The sequence below is a fragment of the Nymphaea colorata genome, chromosome 1 (genome assembly GCF_008831285.2).
Source record: "Nymphaea colorata isolate Beijing-Zhang1983 chromosome 1, ASM883128v2, whole genome shotgun sequence".
In the NCBI taxonomy this organism is placed as follows: Eukaryota; Viridiplantae; Streptophyta; class Magnoliopsida; order Nymphaeales; family Nymphaeaceae; genus Nymphaea; species Nymphaea colorata.
Genome location: NC_045138.2, coordinates 33,222,169 through 33,241,030, shown reverse-complemented (window position 1 = coordinate 33,241,030; position 18,862 = coordinate 33,222,169). Strand labels below are relative to the sequence as shown.

The 18,862-nt window shown below is 40.0% G+C and overlaps 1 protein-coding gene across 4 annotated transcripts in view; it reads left to right on the top strand.

Annotated features, from left to right (window-relative positions):
- The first annotated feature begins 3,191 nt into the window (after nt 1-3,191).
- Nucleotides 3,192-18,862, top strand: part of LOC116255102 (uncharacterized) — a 29,731-nt gene continuing 14,060 nt past the window's right edge. For 2 of the 4 annotated variants that reach the window (XR_007574064.1, XR_004172822.2), the window contains exons 1-5: nt 3,192-3,323; nt 3,425-3,514; nt 3,881-3,997; nt 4,089-4,188; nt 18,441-18,790. Coding sequence is in view for 1 of the 4 variants with exons in the window: in XM_050079049.1 (XP_049935006.1) it covers nt 18,496-18,514; nt 18,706-18,790 (104 nt within the window). In the remaining 3 variants the exon portion in view is untranslated. Of the gene's footprint in view, nt 3,324-3,424; nt 3,515-3,880; nt 3,998-4,088; nt 4,189-17,258; nt 18,791-18,862 lie in introns of those variants that run through there. The other 2 variants (XR_007574063.1, XM_050079049.1) reach the window with 2 other exon arrangements.

Sequence of the window (18,862 nt, the reverse complement as noted above, 5' to 3'; positions counted from 1 at the left end):
CATTTTTCAATGTCTTTACTCTATTTTTTGATAAATAAAATCTGAAAAGGTTTGTGGGTCTGCTGGTTGTGTTGCGTGTTGATGTGGTTGTGTGTTGATGTGGTCATTAGGAGAAATTGTTTTTGTGGTGTGCTATTTTTGTTCTACTTTTCTATATAAACTATGTTGAATTGAAAAAATCCTAAATAAATACTAAAATTGATCAAAAAATGGGGTGTTTGGCTACCCGCTCGAAAAATATGTTTCAAAGGCAAAACAACCTTCAAAACATTTTTCAAGATCTTTGACTGGTTTTTCTCCAGGTTTTGGCAAGGGTTTTTTGGAGGGGGGAGGCTGAATCCTGGTATAAGAAAGGGTTATACTTGGTATTTAAATCAGGCTTTACCATGTCCAATCTACTTATTTCAGATTCAGTTGAGGACATAGTTCTAAATTTTGGTACTAGATTCTGGTTCAACTAGGTTGAAGTTTGAAAATTTACATTGGGATGAGATCCTTGTTGCCTCCTGAACATGTATCCAGTACACAACAAACTTGTGTACAAACTGGATCTTTCTGAATACAAGTCCTGTCATCTTGGTTCTGTTTCTAAGCTAGCCAGTACGACCATTGTCATCCCTACTGGACTGGCTTCAGGTCCCGACTTGTTGGTGGTCCTGGTTGTAGTCGATGCAGTTGAAAATCTAGCTGGTGATGCAGTTGAAAATCTAGCTGGTCTACGGTTAGATGGAACCTGGAACCTAAAAGCTCGTTCTATTTTTAACTTTTTCAGAGTAGTGTAAAATACTTTGCTGTCTCGGGTTGCCAATTTATCTGAATTTGTTTTCTTATGAAGGCTCTTGTTATTTCCTTTTAAGGTTTGCTTAGGGAACTGTTTGATGAATGTTCTTGCGGATGTCCGTTGGTTTTGGAACAGCAAGGCTGTCCTTTCCTTCCGCACAGTAGTTTGATATAGTTTTCTACTGCAAAATCAAGTTTTTATTAGTGTTCCTAACAATGTTATGGCATCCAAATTGATTTGTGTGAATTTTTACCTAAATCTTGGCTGATTATTAGGTAGGCAATGACTTGCGCAAAGATAGGCAAGTAGTGTCTTTGTTAGAACAAAGCATGTGACTAGCCCCTTCATCATGTGAGAGGGGATGAAGCCCATGTTAGACCTCTTAAATAATAAATACCTTTTGGTTGCAAGGACAACTGTTCTCAAGACACTTGTCCTTAGGACAAGATTCCTAAGAACAAAGAGTCCTTGTTCATAATTTTGTCCAGCATTTGTTATAAAGACAAAATTTTCAACTTGCCCTGCCATTTAAGTCACAGACACACACACACACACACACACATATATATATATATACTTTTCTTCAATAAAAAAATTCACATATGACAAAGGAAACTCGTTAGTTGGAGGGCCATGGCCGTTAGGCACTAGAGGGGAAATCTGAGGGTCTGGGTGGCTCTAATATGATGATAAAAGGCTTTAAAGATAGTGAAGAAAGTCGACCAGGAAGCATGTATAATGTATATTTTCTGCACATAAGATTCTTGTCAATGATTATCTTGAGGCACAGTGTGTCATACCGTTATTATTGCCAAACAACCACCCAAGCACCTCTTGGTTTTGCTATGCATCTCTTGAGTTCCCAATGTCTGGTTGATGTAACCAGATCCAATATCAATAAAATAACATGTCCCTTAATCTTTACCATCTAACGGTGTTTCATTTATCTTCACAGAAACCATTTCAAAAAAAAAAAAATTACTGCCTTATCTGTTTGCACCAAATTAAACCGATTATAGAAAAATAAAAGAAAATAATAAACCAACTTGAGAATTTGGTAATCTGTTCTTCGGTCCTGAGAAAGGGAATGGCATCTCAGCAGTTTGTTTAGGAGATCTTGGGCATAGAGGAAATTTTACTCAGCGACAGAGTATGTGGACTACTGACCATCGTTTTGGTCAAAATTTTAGGGTCTAAGCGAGTTTGATCGAAGAGGGAACAAGGAAGTGCTGCCCGAGCCTGACCTGGTCAACCGGACCCATATTCGATCCGGTCAAACAAACAATTCTCAGTCTCCAAGCGTGCTTCAACGGAGTCTGCATCTCGGACCCAGCGCTCAACATCCCCAATTTCTCTCTCCTTCAACTAAAGGAAAAAAAAGAACGCTGCTTATTGTTTCAGAAAATATAGAATGATTATAGCTAAGCTTTGATTGTTTGGTTACAAAATAATATCCATAATCACGCAAAAAAAGCGTAGCATTTTCACACCATATAATTCAAAAACACATGTTTCTTCTTATTAAATAGTCTCTTAATTAGGGCAAATTTGGTTAGTACATTTGCAGACATGAACTCTATTCATACACAAAATCAAACATAATTTCTTATTTAAATTATAAAATACAAGAGGGGCTAACTTCTTATTTAAATTAAAAAATAGTTTAAAATATTTTAAACTGATTTAAAAATAAAAAATGGAGGGAATCGGCTGATACACACTTATTCAACCAACAAGGATTACTAGCAATAACTTAAGGGGCACGTTTGATGAGCATGAAATATCATACAGTACCCGAAATAAAATTTAAATTTTTAAAATTTTTTGATCACCTTCTCATTTTTATGTTAAATTTTTAGAAAAAAATGATAAGTGGCATTTTTATTATTTTTTCTGTTATTTTAAGTGTTTGTGACTTCGTGCAAAATTTGGGGGGTATCATTGTGGTGTTTGAAAAGTTGAGCGGCTGTGGGCGCCTCTTTATAATTTTTCCAAAGTTAGAATGAAAAGGGGTCGCAATAAATCAAGAAGTTCAAGAAACACTTCTCAACCGCCATTCTGTTACGAGGGCTTTCCTTTTCCCGCCGAGTTCCGGGGAAAGAAAGCACACCCTCTCCTTCTCTCTCGATGGGAGGAGGCTGGATCCTAGATGGCGCGACGATGGAGGAGGCTGGATCCTCGATGGCGCGACGATGGAGGAGGCTGCATATTGCATCGGTGGGTTGCTGCTGTTCATCCTTCCAAATTACGAGCAGCAGCTCCTATCCATCATCCTTCGGCTGGTGAGTTTCCTTCCTCCTCCCTCGCTCTTTCAGCGTTTCTGCGCTCTCATTAGGGCTTGAGAAAAATTTTAACCCACAAGACCAATGCAGGTCGATCGCTATGTTCATTGCTTGGAAGGGGGGGGGGCATCTAAAAGGACGATAGACATAGTAGCGAAGTGGAGAAGAGTTCGATCGGCCTCGTCCCTCGCTCGTCGATCCATCGATTCGCGATTTCACTATTTAGTGATCGATCGATCGGTCCGTCTCCTTCGCTTTGGGTAAACTCCTTTTCCCTCCCGTCCTGCAGGTTCTTCTCTTCTCTGCGGTTCCCTCTTACAGTGCAAAAACGCTGAACGGGGCTCTTGGTCTGACTGTGCAGATTGCGTGTTCGACGAGACTTGCACGAACTTGAGCGTTTATGAGAATCACACGAAAGATGTCATCCAAGCGGCAGTCAAGGGATTCAATGGTACCCCTTCAAATTAGTTTTTGTTCTTTTAGTATTTTGAAGGATTGGATGCTTCTGAAGTAGATAGATGCCTTTATTGCTCTTATTGCATATCCTATAGCTGTTTGTTACCTGTGCATCTACATCCTACTTTTGCAAGATAGTTTGTCTTTAAATTGTTTAATATACATGAAAAATTAATTTGCTGAAATCCTCTGAGGCCATATGTTGACAAATAATTTGGAACTGGACTGCTGAAGATAAACCCTGTACATGATCATAATGATTATGGTCTTGCAAGAAAATTGGGCATCCCAATACTAAATGTCATTAACAAGGATGGAATTGATCTTACGGATGCCTGAGACTCCTACTTTGTTATTTCAGTGGACTTGATTGTTTGAAGCTTTCAACAAATTGTGGGCAGATCTCGAAGAGGCTGGTCTTGCTGTGAAGAAGGAATCATCTACATCAAGATTACCAAGATCACAGTGTGGTGGGGAGGTCAGGAATTTTCTCTCTATATATATCATAAGATAATTGGTTTTTTGCAAAACAATCTAGTCAAATTAAATGGAGCACTTGTATATAATAGGTCATAGAGCCACTCGTCGGTAAGCAGTGGTATGTAGTCATGGGGCCTTAGTGCACTGGAAAACGGGGATATATCTATCATTCTTGAGAGGTTTGGAAAGGTACATGTGCTACATGAGGTTTTCTTTTCCAAGGTGAAGTAATATTCTATAGTAGGCTGCTGAAGGTCCTTCACATTTATCCTGTGTCCATTCTGTGCTTTGTTTGGAGAACCATGTTGTCATTTATCTGATTGATGATCATCTTAGACTGCCTCCTTTTATTTGCAAATGTTTTGCGTAGTTGTGGCTTGTTTGTTGCTGATCTAGCGGTTATCTCTATTCCATGCTTGAAAATACTGTTGATTGTTGTAAAATTCTGTACTGCTTCTTATTGCCATCCATATGACAATATTTTTACATCCATAGCTTCCGTTGTATAGGCAAATTATAACAGCTCTTCATAAATGGGTTTTTTAGTTTTCAGATATATTACTCAGCTGCAACATTTGTTGCCTTTATGAATATCCCTCTAGCATCAGCATTCATATTGTATTTTAGATTTTTCCTTTTCATTGAAAGATAAGGCAGAACACGAGTAAGAAATCCTTGGGTAATGTTTTAATTACTATATGGAGATGCATAAAGAGTTTTTGAAACAAGATTTTGCCATAGGTAAAATGAACCAATATGGAAAAACTACAACCAATGATGTACAAGAAGAGGGGGACTGGGGAGTAATCCCTTGAGATGTGGGAACCACTCAAGGATCTTATGTGGCAATGTCCCCACAATCAAAATCCAAAATAGCAGTTGATGGAATATTATTATGATAAGTTAACTCATAAGCATAGACAAATGGTAGATGCAGCATCTGGGGCACATTCATGATGAAAAGCAATGAAGAAGCATCAACTTTGTTTGAGACTTAATAACAATTTTACACATCCTGCCTCATCATCTATGCAGGAGAGAGCGCCATGGATGTCTTTGGGAGCAATCAATGAGGAATATGTGAGGTATCATCATTGCGTTATTGGTGCAAAAGGATGGATAAAATTGGAGATTAGTTGGAGCAAATATTGACACTCATTTGAACAGTGAATGAGACATACTCATGCGGAAACTCAGTGTCTTATGCATTGCAGTTTTAAAAGTGTTGTGAAAAACCAGCACAAGCATAAAAAAGGGTTTGGTAGACAGGGTATGATTCCTAATTCAAAACCTACAACCCCAGATAGCATAATCATTCTAACGTTTTGTGGTGAAATCTAGAAAATGTTGCACCCCTTCCCAATCCATAAACCTCCAGCTTTTTTCGCTATTCCAATTAAACTTGCATGAATTTGTCCAATTTTGTTCTATTTGCTCCAGAATGAAATCCTCATTCTATGAACAAGATTCTTTCACTGAAACATCATACATAAGTCCCCTTCACTTTTTCATGCAATTTCTTTTGCCCGATTTTTCTCTTCTACTCCTTGTATTCACAACCTAAAGAACATTTTTGCTACCTTAATATGCCATGAGACATATCATCAAATCCTTGACCTCCTTTAGCTTGACAGCTAAAATGGCTTCCCAGCCAGGAGTATAGTGCAATTGACAGTGTTTTAGAAGACTTGAACTAAATGGAGAAATGGATAAGACTTGGACCCAGGGTTTATAAATTGGGCTGGCAATCAACTTTTTGCCTGCTGGTAAAAAGTTGTTTAAGACCTCATTAATTGAATTCAAGCAACGGCCTAAATAGATCGATTAGTTCAACTTGCAAACAGATCAATCCCAGGCATAGGCATAAATCATGTTCTAAACAATGCCAAACCATACCTGAATGATGTCTAACATCTTCCGTGTCTGAGAAAACACAAGGACATTATGATCTTCTGCAACCAAATTTTCCTGCATGGTGATTAGCAGAACAAGTTCAACATTTGCAAGGAAAAGGAACCAGCAGAGACAAGCATTGCCAGAAGCACGTACCAGCAAAGACATCAGAAAATTTATTTTGCATGAAACATTGCCCAACTGTCTTGGTGCATCTTCCGAAGAGATTCTCGTAACATCCATCACCATCTTTTCCATGAGAGCATGATCGTCGCCATCAAGCATCTTGTCCATCCCTTCCAACACATCATCTGTTGCCCTTTGAGTCAACAGAGACGGATGATCACATATCTTTTTCAATACCTATTGCACCATAAGCATGAAAATATCAAATCTTCACCACTAAAAATTTCCAACTTAAAACAAGTTATAAATGGCATTACCTACTATTGTTGAGGATAATGAGAAGGTTCCAATGCCGAGTTTCTCACATGGCCAACTACAAGCATTGGTACAAAAGCCATTTTCAAGATCTTACACGTGAGACTACAGAAATGACAATCGAAACTGCGCAAGGCTGGGAAAGTGTAAAAACATGATGAGAATAGTTAACTTTCACACCTAGTTTCTCTCAATATTAAGGATGTAGGTTAGACGTATTAGCATGGAGGAAAGCGGGAAGGCTCCCAAGTCAATCCTAGATGTGGAGATGCTGTTAGAGGTGGTTTCCTCGTGGTAGATGTAAATTAAATGCATGATAAAGCAGTAATGGGCTTGAGGAGTCGAAAGGAGTATGATGTCAAACACAAGTTTTTAAAACCCAGTGACTCGGGATTCGAATCGTGGTGAATTGATTTGTGAGTCTGCGACTTGTTGGGTCGACTCAATCATTCAGCCTGACTTTGACAACTTTGTTTCTTGGATAAATCATATGTTCATGTGTACAAAATAATAATTTCGGTTCATTATAAGACAAATATATTACACGATGTGCATAATAATGCATACACATGTATAATGCAAACTTTAGTAATATATTTACGAACAATGATGAACAGTGATGAATAAACATAGCCGATGCATGACCAACTAGATGCATCGGCATAATGGTCAGTTTTAGGAGGTTATGTACGAGACAAAAGTATTGACTATGAATAAATGGGGGTAGGAAAGATGCAATGTACGCCGTACAACAAAGGGGAAGCAGTCCCGTGAGGCATGGGAACTACATATGGATCTTGGTGAGGCGACGTCCCTACTATCAAGTTCAAAAGGTCAATCAAATACACTTGAAATAAATGGCCGACTGAAGACATGGCCGATGCATGGCCAACTAGATGCATCGACATAATGGTCAGTTTTAGGATGTCATGTGTGAGACAAAAGTATTCACTATGAAAAAACTTGAGTAGGAAAGATACAATAAACCCCGTACAACAAGAGGGGAAGCAGTCTCGTGAGACATGGGAACTGCATATGGATATTGATGAGGCAGCGTCCTTACCATCAAGTTAAAAATGTCAGGCACATTAAATAAATGGTGAACTCAAGACATAGCCGATGCATGGCCAACTAGATGCATCGGCGTAATGGTTAGTGTTATGAGTTCATGTGTGAGACAAAGGTATTGACTATGAAAAAACTTGGGTAGGAAAAATGTGATGAACCCGGTACAACAAAAGGGGAAGCAGTTCCGTGAGACAATGAGAACTGCAAAAGGATCTTGATGAGACAACGTCCCCACCATCAAGTTTAAAATGTCAGCTATGTGCAATTGAGATAAATGGTTGTTTGGTTCTCATGATTAAGTAGCGGATGTTGCATCTGCAAGCACATTTTTGACGAATAGACATGAACGAACATAGACTTTGTTTGGGATTATTATTGACAATCTTGTACAACTCGCCTTATCGTCTTGGCAAGAGAGAGCGGCACTTATAACTTAAGGAGTATTGAAGGGATGAGTTGTTAATGATCTGTGATCATCTCATTACGGGCGCAAATGATACGATGAAACCCGTACAACCAGAGGAGAAGCAGTCCCGTGAGACCTGGGAATTGCTAAACGATGTTGTTGAGGAAATGTCTTCACCATCAAGTTAAAAATGTCAATCAAGTGCACTTGAAATAAATGACTGACTGACGACATATCTGATGCATGGCGAACTAAATGCATCGGCATAATGGTCAATTTTAGGAGGTTATGTGTGAGACAAAGGTATTGACTATGAAAAAGTTAGGGTAGGATGGATACGATGAACCCCGTACAATAAGAGGGGAAGCAGTCCAGTGAGACATGAGAACTATATATTGATATTGATGAGGCAACGTCCCTACCATCAAGTTAAAAATGTCAATCACATGCATTTGAAATAAATGACGGATTGAAGACATAGCCGATACATGGCCAACTAGATGAATCGGCATAATGGTCAGTTTTAGGAGGTTATGTACAAGACAAAAGTATAGACTATGAAAAAACTAGGGTAGGAAAGATGCGATGAACCCTGTTCAACAAAATGGGATGCAGTTCCGTGAGACATGGGAACTGCAAGTGGATCTTGATGAGACAACGTTCCTATCATCACATTAAAAATGTCAATCACATGCATTTGAAATAAATGACGATTTGAAGACATAGCCGATGCATGGCCAACTAGATGCATCGAGATAATGGTCAGTTTTAGGAGGTTATGTAGAAGACAAAAGTATTGACTATGAATAAACTAGGGTAGGAAAGATGCGGTGTACACTGTACAACAAAAGGGGAAGCAGTCCCGTGAGGGATGAGAACTACATATGGATCTTGGTGGGGCGACGTACTTACTATCAAGTTCAAGACGTCAATCAAATGCACTTGAAAAAAATGGCCGACTGAAGACATGGCCGATGCATGGCCAACTAGATGCATCGACATTATGGTCTGTTTTAGGATGTTATGTGTGCGACAAAAGTATTGACTATGAAAGAACTTGGGTAGGAAAGATACGATGAACCCCTTACAACAAGTGGGAAGCAGTCCCGTGAGACATGGGAACTGCATGACAACGACCCTACCATCAAGTTAAAAATGTCAATCACATGCACTTGAAATAAATAGTGAACTGAAGACATAGCCTATGTATGGCCAACTAGATGCATCGGCGTAATGGTTAGTGTTAGGAGCTTATGTGTGAGACAAAGGTATTGACTATGAAAAAACCTGGGTAGGAAAAATGTGATGAACCCTGTTCAACAAAATGGGATGCAGTTCCGTGAGACATGGGAACTGCAAGTGGATCTTGATGAGACAACGTTCCTATCATCACGTTAAAAATGTCAATCACATGCATTTGAAATAAATGACGATTTGAAGACATAGCCGATGCATGGCCAACTAGATGCATCAAGATAATGGTCAGTTTTAGGAGGTTATGTTGAAGCCAAAAGTATTGACTATGAATAAACTAGGGTAGGAAAGATGCGGTGTACCCTGTACAACAAAAGGGGAAGCAGTCCCGTGTGGGATCAGAACTACATATGGATCTTGGTGAGGCGACGTCCGTACTATCAAGTTCAAAACGTCAATCAAATGCACTTGAAATAGATGGCCGACTAAAGACGTGGCCGATGCATGACCAACTAGATGCATCGACATAATGGTCAGTTTTAGTATGTTACGTGTGAGACAAAAGTATTCACTATGAAAAAACTTGGGTAGGAAAGATACGATGAACCCCGTACAACAAGAGGGGAAGCAGTCCCGTGAGACATGAGAACTGCATATGGATATTGATGAGGTATTGTCCCTACCATCAAGTTATAAATGTCAAGCACATGCACTTGAAATAAATGGTGAACTGAAAAGATAGCCAATGCATGGCCAACTAGATGCATCGGCTTAATGGTTAGTGTTAGGAGCTTATGTGCGAGACAAAGGTATTGACTATGAAAAAACTTGGGTAGGAAAAATGTGATGAACCCTTTACAACAAAAGAGGAAGCAGTCCCGTGAGACATGGGAACTGCAAATGGATCTTGATGAGACAACGTTCGTACCATCAAGTTAAAAATGTCAGTTATGTGCAGTTGAGATAAATGGCTATTTGGTTCTCGTGATTATGTAGCGGATGTTGCATCTGCGAACACTTTTTTGACGAATAGACATGAACGAACATAGACTTTGTTTGGGATTATTATTGGCAATCTTGTGCATCTCACCTTATCGTCTTGGCAAGAGAGAGCGACACTTATTACTTAAGGAGTACTGAAGGGATGAGTTGTTAATGATGTGTGATCATCTCATTACGGGCGCAAATGATACGATGAAACCCGTACAACCAGAGTAGAAGCAGTCCCGTGAGTCCTGGGCACTACTAAACGATTTGTTGAGGAAATGTCTCCACCGTTAAGTTAAAAATGTCAATCAAGTGCACTTGAAATAAATGGCTGACTGGCGTCATATCCGATGCATGGCCAACTAAATGCATCGGCATAATGGTCAATTTTAACAGGTTATGTGTGAGGCAAAAGTATTGACTATGAAAAAGATAGGGTAGGATGGATACGATGAACCTCGTACAACAAGAGGGGAAGTAGTCCGGTGGGATATGGGAACTACATATTGATATTGATGTGGCAACATCCCTACCATCAAGTTACAAATGTCGATCACATGCATTTGAAATAAATGACAGATTGAAGACATAGCCGATGCATGGCCAACTAGATGCATCGCCATAATAATCAGTTTTAGGAGGTTATGTACGAGACAAAAGTATTGACTATGAAAAAACTAGGGTAGGAAAGATGCGATGAACCCCGTACAACAAAAGGGGAAGTAGTCCCATGAGGCATGGGAACTGCGTATGGATCTTGATGGGGCAAATGATACGATGAAACCCGTACAACCAAAGGAGAAGCAGTCCCGTGTGACTTAGGAACTGCTAAATGATGTTGTTGAGGCAATGTCTCCACCATCAAGTTAAAAATGTCAATCAACTGCACTTGAAATAAGTGGCTCACTGACGACATAGCCGATGCATTGCCAACTAAATGCATCGGCATAATGGTCAATTATAGGAGGTTATGTGTGAGACAAAAGTATTGATTATGAAAGAACTTGGGTAGGAAAGATACGATGAACCCCGTACAACAAGAGGGAAGCAGTACCGTGAGACATGGGAACTGCATGACAACGACCCTACCATCAAGTTAAAAATGTCAATCACATGCACTTGAAATACATGGTGAACTGAAGACATAGCCGATGTATAGCCAACTAGATGCATCGGCGTAATGGTTAGTGTTAGGAGCTTATGTGTGAGACAAAGGTATTGGCTATGAAAAAACTTGTGTAGGAAAAATGTGATGAACCCTGTTCAACAAAATGGGATGCAGTTCCGTGAGACATGGGAACTGCAAGTGGATCTTGATGAGACAACGTTCCTATCATCACATTAAAAATGTCAATCACATGTATTTGAAATAATGGACGAATTGAAGACATAGCCGATGCATGGCCAGCTAGATCCATTGGCATCCCGATGAAACCCGTACAACCAGAGGAGTAGCAGTCCCGTGTGACCAAGGAACTGCTAAACGATGTTGATGTGGCAATGTCTCCACCATCAAGTTAAAAATGTTAATCAAGTGAACTTAAAATAAATGGCTCACTGACGACATAGTCGATGCATAGTCAACTAAATGCATCAGCATAATGGTCAATTTTAGGAGGTTATGTCTAAGACAAAAGTATTGACTATGAAAGAACTTGGGTAGGAAATATACGATGAAACCCCGTACAACAAGAGGAGAAGCAGTCCCGTGAGACATGGGAACTGCATATGAATGTTGACGAGACAACGTCCTTACCATCAAGTTAAAAATGTCAATCTCATGCACTTGAAATAAATGGTGAACTGAAGACATAGCCGATGCATGGCCAACTAGATGCATCGGCGTAATGGTTAGTGTTAGGAGCTTATGTGTGAGACAAAGGTATTGGCTATGAAAAAACTAGTGTAGGAAAAATGTGATGAACCCTGTTCAACAAAATGGGATGCAGTTCCGTGAGACATGGGAACTGCAAGTGGATCTTGATGAGACAACGTTCCTATCATCACATTAAAAATGTCAATTACATGCATTTGAAATAATGGACGAATTGAAGACATAGTCGATGCTTGGCCAGCTAGATCCATTGGCATAATGGTCATTTTTAGGTGGTTGTGTATGCGGCAAAAGTATTGAATATGACTAACGTAGGTAGGAAAGATGCGATGTACCCCGTACAACAAAAGGGGGAGCAGTCCCGTGATGCATGGGAACTACATATGGATCTTGGTGAGGCGACCTACTTACTATGAAGTTCAAGACGTCAATCAAATGCTCTTGAAAAAAATGACCGACTGAAGACATGGCCGATGCATGGCCAACTAGATGCATCGACATTATGGTCTGTTTTAGGATGTTATGTGTGAGACAAAAATATTGACTATGTAAGAACTTGGGTAGGAAAGATACAATGCACCCCGTACAACAAGTGGGAAGCAGTCCCATGAGACATGGGAACTGCATGACAACGACCCTACCATCAATTTAAAAATGTCAATCACATGCACTTAAATAAATGGTGAACTGAAGACATAGCCGATGTATGGCCAACTAGATCCATCGGCGTAATCGTTAGTGAGAACAAGGTATTGACTATGAAAAAACCTAGGTAGGAAAAATGTGATGAACCCTGTTCAACAAAATGGGATGCAGTTCCGTGAGACATGGGAACTGCAAGTGGATCTTGATGAGACAACGTTCCTATCATCACGTTAAAAATGTCAATCACATGCATTTGAAATAAATGACGATTTGAAGACATAGCCGATGCATGGCCAACTAGATGCATCGAGATAATGGTCAGTTTTAGGAGGTTATGTTGAAGACAAAAGTATTGACTATGAATAAACTAGGGTAGGAAAGATGCGGTGTACCCTGTACAACAAAAGGAGAAGTAGTCCCGTGTGGGATGAGAACTACATATGGATCTTGGTGAGGCGACGTCCGTACTATCAAGTTCAAAACGTCAATCAAATGCACTTGAAATAGATGGCCGACTAAAGACGTGGCCAATGCATGACCAACTAAATGCATCGACATAATGGTCAGTTTTAGTATGTTATGTGTGAGACAAAAGTATTCACTATGAAAAAGCTTGGGTAGGAAAGATACGATGAACCCCGTACAACAAGAGGGGAAGCAGTCCCGTGAGACATGAGAACTGCATATGGATATTGATGAGGTATTGTCCCTACCATCAAGTTATAAATGTCAAGCACATGCACTTGAAATAAATGGTGAACTGAAAAGATAGCCAATGCATGGCCAACTAGATGCATCGGCGTAATGGTTAGTGTTAGGAGCTTATGTGCGAGACAAAGGTATTGACTATGAAAAAACTTGGGTAGGAAAAATGTGATGAACCCTTTACAACAAAAGGGGAAGCAGTCCCTTGAGACATGGGAACTGCAAATGGATCTTGATGAGACAACGTTCGTACCATCAAGTTAAAAATGTCAGTTATGTGCAGTTGAGATAAATGGCTATTTGGTTCTCGTGATTATGTAGCGGATGTTGCATCTGCGAACACTTTTTTGACGAATAGACATGAATGAACATAGACTTTGTTTGGGATTATTATTGGCAATCTTGTGCATCTCACCTTATCGTCTTGGCAAGAGAGAGCGACACTTATTACTTAAGGAGTACTGAAGGGATGAGTTGTTAATGATGTGTGATCGTCTCATAACGGGCGCAAATGATACGATGAAACCCGTACAACCAGAGTAGAAGCAGTTCGTGAGTCCTGGGCACTGCTAAACGATGTTGGTGAGGAAATGTCTCCACCGTTAAATTAAAAATGTCAATCAAGTGCACTTGAAATAACTGGCTGACTGACGACATATCCGATGCATGACCAACTAAATGCATCGGCATAATGGTCAATTTTAAGAGGTTATGTGAGACAAAAGTATTGACTATGAAAAAAACTAGGGCAGGATGGATACGATGAACCCCGTACGACAAGAGGGGAAACAGTCCTATAAGACATGGGAAATGCATATTGATATTGATGAGGCAACGTCCCTACTATCAAGTTAAAAATGTCAATTACATGCATTTGAAATAAATGACGGATTGAAGACTTAGCCGATGCATGGCCAACTAGATGCATCGCCATTATGGTCAGTTTTAGGTGGTTATGTGGGAGACAAAAGTTTTGACTTTGAAAACTAGGGTAGGAAAGATGCGATGAACCCCGTACAACAAAAGGGGAAGTAGTCCCATTACGCATGAGAAATGCATATGAATCTTGATGAGGCAAATGATACGATGAAACCCGTTGAACCAGAGGAGAAGCAGTCCCGTGTGACTTAGGAACTGCTAAACGATGTTGTTGAGGCAATGTCTCCACCATCAAGTTAAAAATGCCAATAAAGTGCACTTGAAATAAGTGGCTCACTGACGACATAGCGGTTGCATGACCAACTAAATGCATCGGCATAATGGCCAATTTTAAGAGGTTAGGTGTGAGACAAAAGTATTGACTATGAAAAAGTTAAGGTAGGATGGATACGATGAACCCCGTACAACAAGAGGGGAAGCAGTCCCGTGAGACATGGGAACTGCATATGAATATTGATGATGCAGCATCCTACCATCAAGTTAAAAATGTCAATCACGTGCACTTGAAATAAATGTTGAACTGAAGAGATTGCCGATGCATGGCCAACTAGATGCGTCGGCGTAATGGTTAGTGTTAGGAGCTTATGTGCGAGACAAAGGTGTTGACTATGAAAAAACTTGAGTAGGAAAAATGTGACCCTGTACAACAAAAGGGGAAGCAGTCCCGTGAGATATAGATCTTGCATCTACGAGCACATATGGATCTTGGTGGGGCGACGTCCCTACTATCAAGTTCAAAACGTCAATCAAATGCACTTGAAAAAAATGGCCGATTGGAGACATGGCCGATGCATGACCAATTTGATGCATCGACATAATGGTCAGTTTTAGGATGTTATGTGTGAGACAAAAGTATTCACTATAAAAAAAACTTGGGTAGAAAAGATACGATGAACCCCTTACAACAAGGGGGGAAGCAGTACCGTGAAAAGATATGGGAAGTGCATATGGATGTGTATGAGACAACGTCCCTATCATCGAGTTAAAAATGTCAATCACATGCACGTGAAATAAATGGTGAATTGAAGACATAGCCGATGAATGGCCAACTAGATGCATGGGCGTAATGGTTAATGTTAGGAGCTTATGTGTGAGACAAAGGTATTAACTATGCAAAAACTTGGGTGGGAAAAATGTGATGAACCCTTTACAACAAAAAGAGATGCAGTCCCGTGAAACATGAGAACTTCAAATGGATGTTGATGAGACAACGTCTATTCCATCAAGTTAAAAATGTCAATCACATGCATTTGAAATAAATGATGAATTGAATACATAGCCGATGGATGGCCAACTAGATGCATCAGCATAATGTTTAGGTTTAGGAGGTTATTTACAAGGCAAAAGTATTGACTATGAATAAACTAGGATAGGAAAGATGCGATGTACCCCGTACAACAAAAGCGGAAGTAGTCTCGTGAGGCATTGGAACTGCATATGGATCTTGATGAGGCAACGACCCTACTATTAAGTTCAAAATGTCAATCAAATGCACTTGAAATAAATGGTTGACTGAAGACATGACCGATGCTTGGCCAACTAGATGCATCCACATAATGGTCAGTTTTAGTATGTTATGTGTGAGACAAAAGTGTTGACTATGAAAAAAGTAAGGTAAGAAAGATACGATGAACCCCGCACAACAAAAGGGGAAGCATTCTCGTGGGACATGAGAACTGCATATGGATGTTGATAAGGCAACGTCCCTACCATCAAGTTAAAAATGTCAATCACATGCATTTGAAATAAACGACGAAGTGAAGGCATAGCCGATGCGTGGCCAACTAGATGGATCAGCATAATGGTTAGTTTTAGGAGGTTATGTGTGAGACAAAAGTATTGACTACGTTTAAACTTGGGTTGGAATGATGCGCTGAACCCCTTGTACAACAAAAGGGGAAACAGTCCCGAGAGACCTGGGAACTGCATATGGATTTTGATGAGGCAACACCTCAACTATCAACTTCAAAATGTCAATCAAATGCACTTGAAGCAAATGGCTGATCAAGCGTCCAATTCTGAAAGCATCCAAACATTTTATCTTTTTAATGGATAACTTTACTAGACATAGAATTGAGTTGAGTTGCAGCTCATGGCCAAGAGATTGGAGTAACTTCGGATTGATGAAGGCAGAGAGGTATGTCATGAAGCAACTTGGCCGTCAAAGGTACAAAAGTCACAACAGTTCTGTTGTATGTACATACAACAGCAACTAGGCCTTTATGGTAGTTTATGAATTAATCTTCATCTATATTTGTCTACAAAGCAAACCTAACACTTACCATGGGAGAGATGTTGATTGGAGAAAAAAGGGGGTATACTAGTCTTGATCATACCCCCAAGATACGGTAATTGAGAGCAGCACTTATTATGACCATTTCCTTGGTTGAATGGAAGGCACGAGGTATTGTCTGCACACTGATAATCAGACACCAATTAAATAACTCAGTCGACTTAACACCAGCTGACGGAGGTTGAGAGTTCGATCCTGCGATAGTCTCTTGGCATAATCTGGTAGCTTAATTTAATTTACATCCAAATTTCACTTAAATCCAAGAGATGAATGTTAACCCTTGTTTGAAAAAGAAACCACAGACCTGCCCCTGTCCTTGGACACACTGCTTACTAGGAAGTTGGTGAATCCAACCCTTTTTTTTCTTGCTTTGTACAGAGGTTCGAATGTGTGAATTCTGAAGCACTCGTCGCACATTCAACCATGCATGCTCACACCGATGTGAACATGAAAATGCTGTTGAATAAAATGATTAATTAGCAAAGGTAAGTTATAACTAGTACATAATAGTCATCATGATGAAGAGATGCTATCCAAATTCATATAGTTTAATATGCCTCAATGGATTTATGGCCCAATTGGTGAGCGGCAGAAGGATGGACAAATATCACAAGGGCAAGTGACCCATCAGTATTTCTTCCATCTCCTGGTGTGAAGCATCATGACCATAACTTTTGGCATCATGGCCCACAAAATGTGAACATTCCCGATAGATTTTTTTTTTTTTTTTTTTTTTTTTGAAGGTAGGGATTTATATTGCCTGAGTTAGTTGCCAATCTGAAAAGAAAAATGTTCATCGTGTGGTTGCTGCAAACACTTACTTGAATTGGTTGCCTTTCCATCCTATCCTTCGATTATGTGGGGCACTAGCTATTAGAAGGCTATCGCAAATACTTGTGTGTATGCAATTTATATGTGTATGTGTATGTGTATGATCTATAAAGCTATATGCACAAACGCGTATATAACTGTAGTCTTATAAGTTATGTAGGCATTTTCTAATTTTTATGTTTGTGCGAGCTCAGCTTGGTCAAATTGAGTCTGACCAAGCTATGCTGGGGTCTCATATTGCTTCCTTCTTCAAAATGTTGTATCTTTTTGTTTTTCTTTTAGGGCAGGTGATTCTTTTCTCTTGTAGTTATGCTGTTTTAAACAACTTTTAAGTGTCATTATAGTTTCACTATTCAATTCAGATCTGTGAGTTTTTTAGGCCTTAATGCCTTATATCACCACCAGTGAGGGGGCATCAACTATCTCTAAGCTGAGCATCTCTTCTGCACACAAATACCTGCAGTTACAAAGCTCAAGTTGAACTACATGAAAAAAATAATAGAAAAAATTAATTGAGCCAACTCAGCCTGGTCCGGTTCAACTCGAGCTGGCCCGGCCGGCAGCCATTTTCATTGCAGGTCGGGGGACCGAAAGTCCGACCAGCCCCAGCCAAATGCCCATTCTTAGTAACATGTCCAAAGTGTAAACACTTTTAAAAAATTAAGAAAAGTGAGGCCTATTTATGAAATTAAAGCCAAAATTCCCATTAAAACTCTGTAATTGCAAAAAAATGACAGTTAGGAAGGTAAGTTTGAATTAAACGTGCGTCAAAACTATTTGGCATTGGCTAATTTGTGGATGAGACTCAGTGATTGGTTATTTCCTCTATGTGCCAAAAACACAACAATCCTATAGACATATGGGATCCTATGCTTCCGTTTTATAACTTTTCTCATTAAACACTAAGAGCCAAAAAGTTATCGCAAACTGCCATGTTACTTAGAATTTGCTTTCCCCAACTCAACAAAACCGTCGCCCACTCCCACCGCCTCTGCCATGCCTCTCCAAGAAACGTCTCAAATCTTCTCCTGTGTCTCCCCTGTTCTTCTTCTTCTCCCGCAATGCAACCCGTCTCCGTCCCGCCTCCATCTTCTTCACATGTATGAATGAAACCTTATACTTCTCGCTCACACTAGGTTCTGAGTCGGCCATGGCCGACCCAGAACGCCTTTCTCTTTCGCTTCTTAAGTATCTCTTATTGACAGCCATAACCTGTGCGATCAAGGTGGTGCAGCCCTAATCAATGATGGGTCTTCTCATATGACGTCGTTTGAAACAGGTATGCTAACCTGGTCTCTCTGTTTAAGGCTCTGCGTCGTCCCTCGCTGACGCACCTCTTGCCGTATGTTATCTCTTTTTGTCTCTTCATTCGTTTGTTCCCTCCAACGCGGTAGCCCTCAAATTGGTTGATGAAATGTCAGTGTGTATGTACACTCTGTTTTTTTTTAATGCTTCAATTTATGTTATTAGTTCACAATGGCGATCGAGGGCGGCAACGATTGCATCAAGAGGATCTCGACGTCGATCCGTGTGATCCCAAATTTCCCGAAGCCCGGTATCTCTCTCTCTCTCTCTCTCTCTCTCTTTCTCTTGAGCTCGGCTTCTTGATTACTTGCGGTGGGGCTTC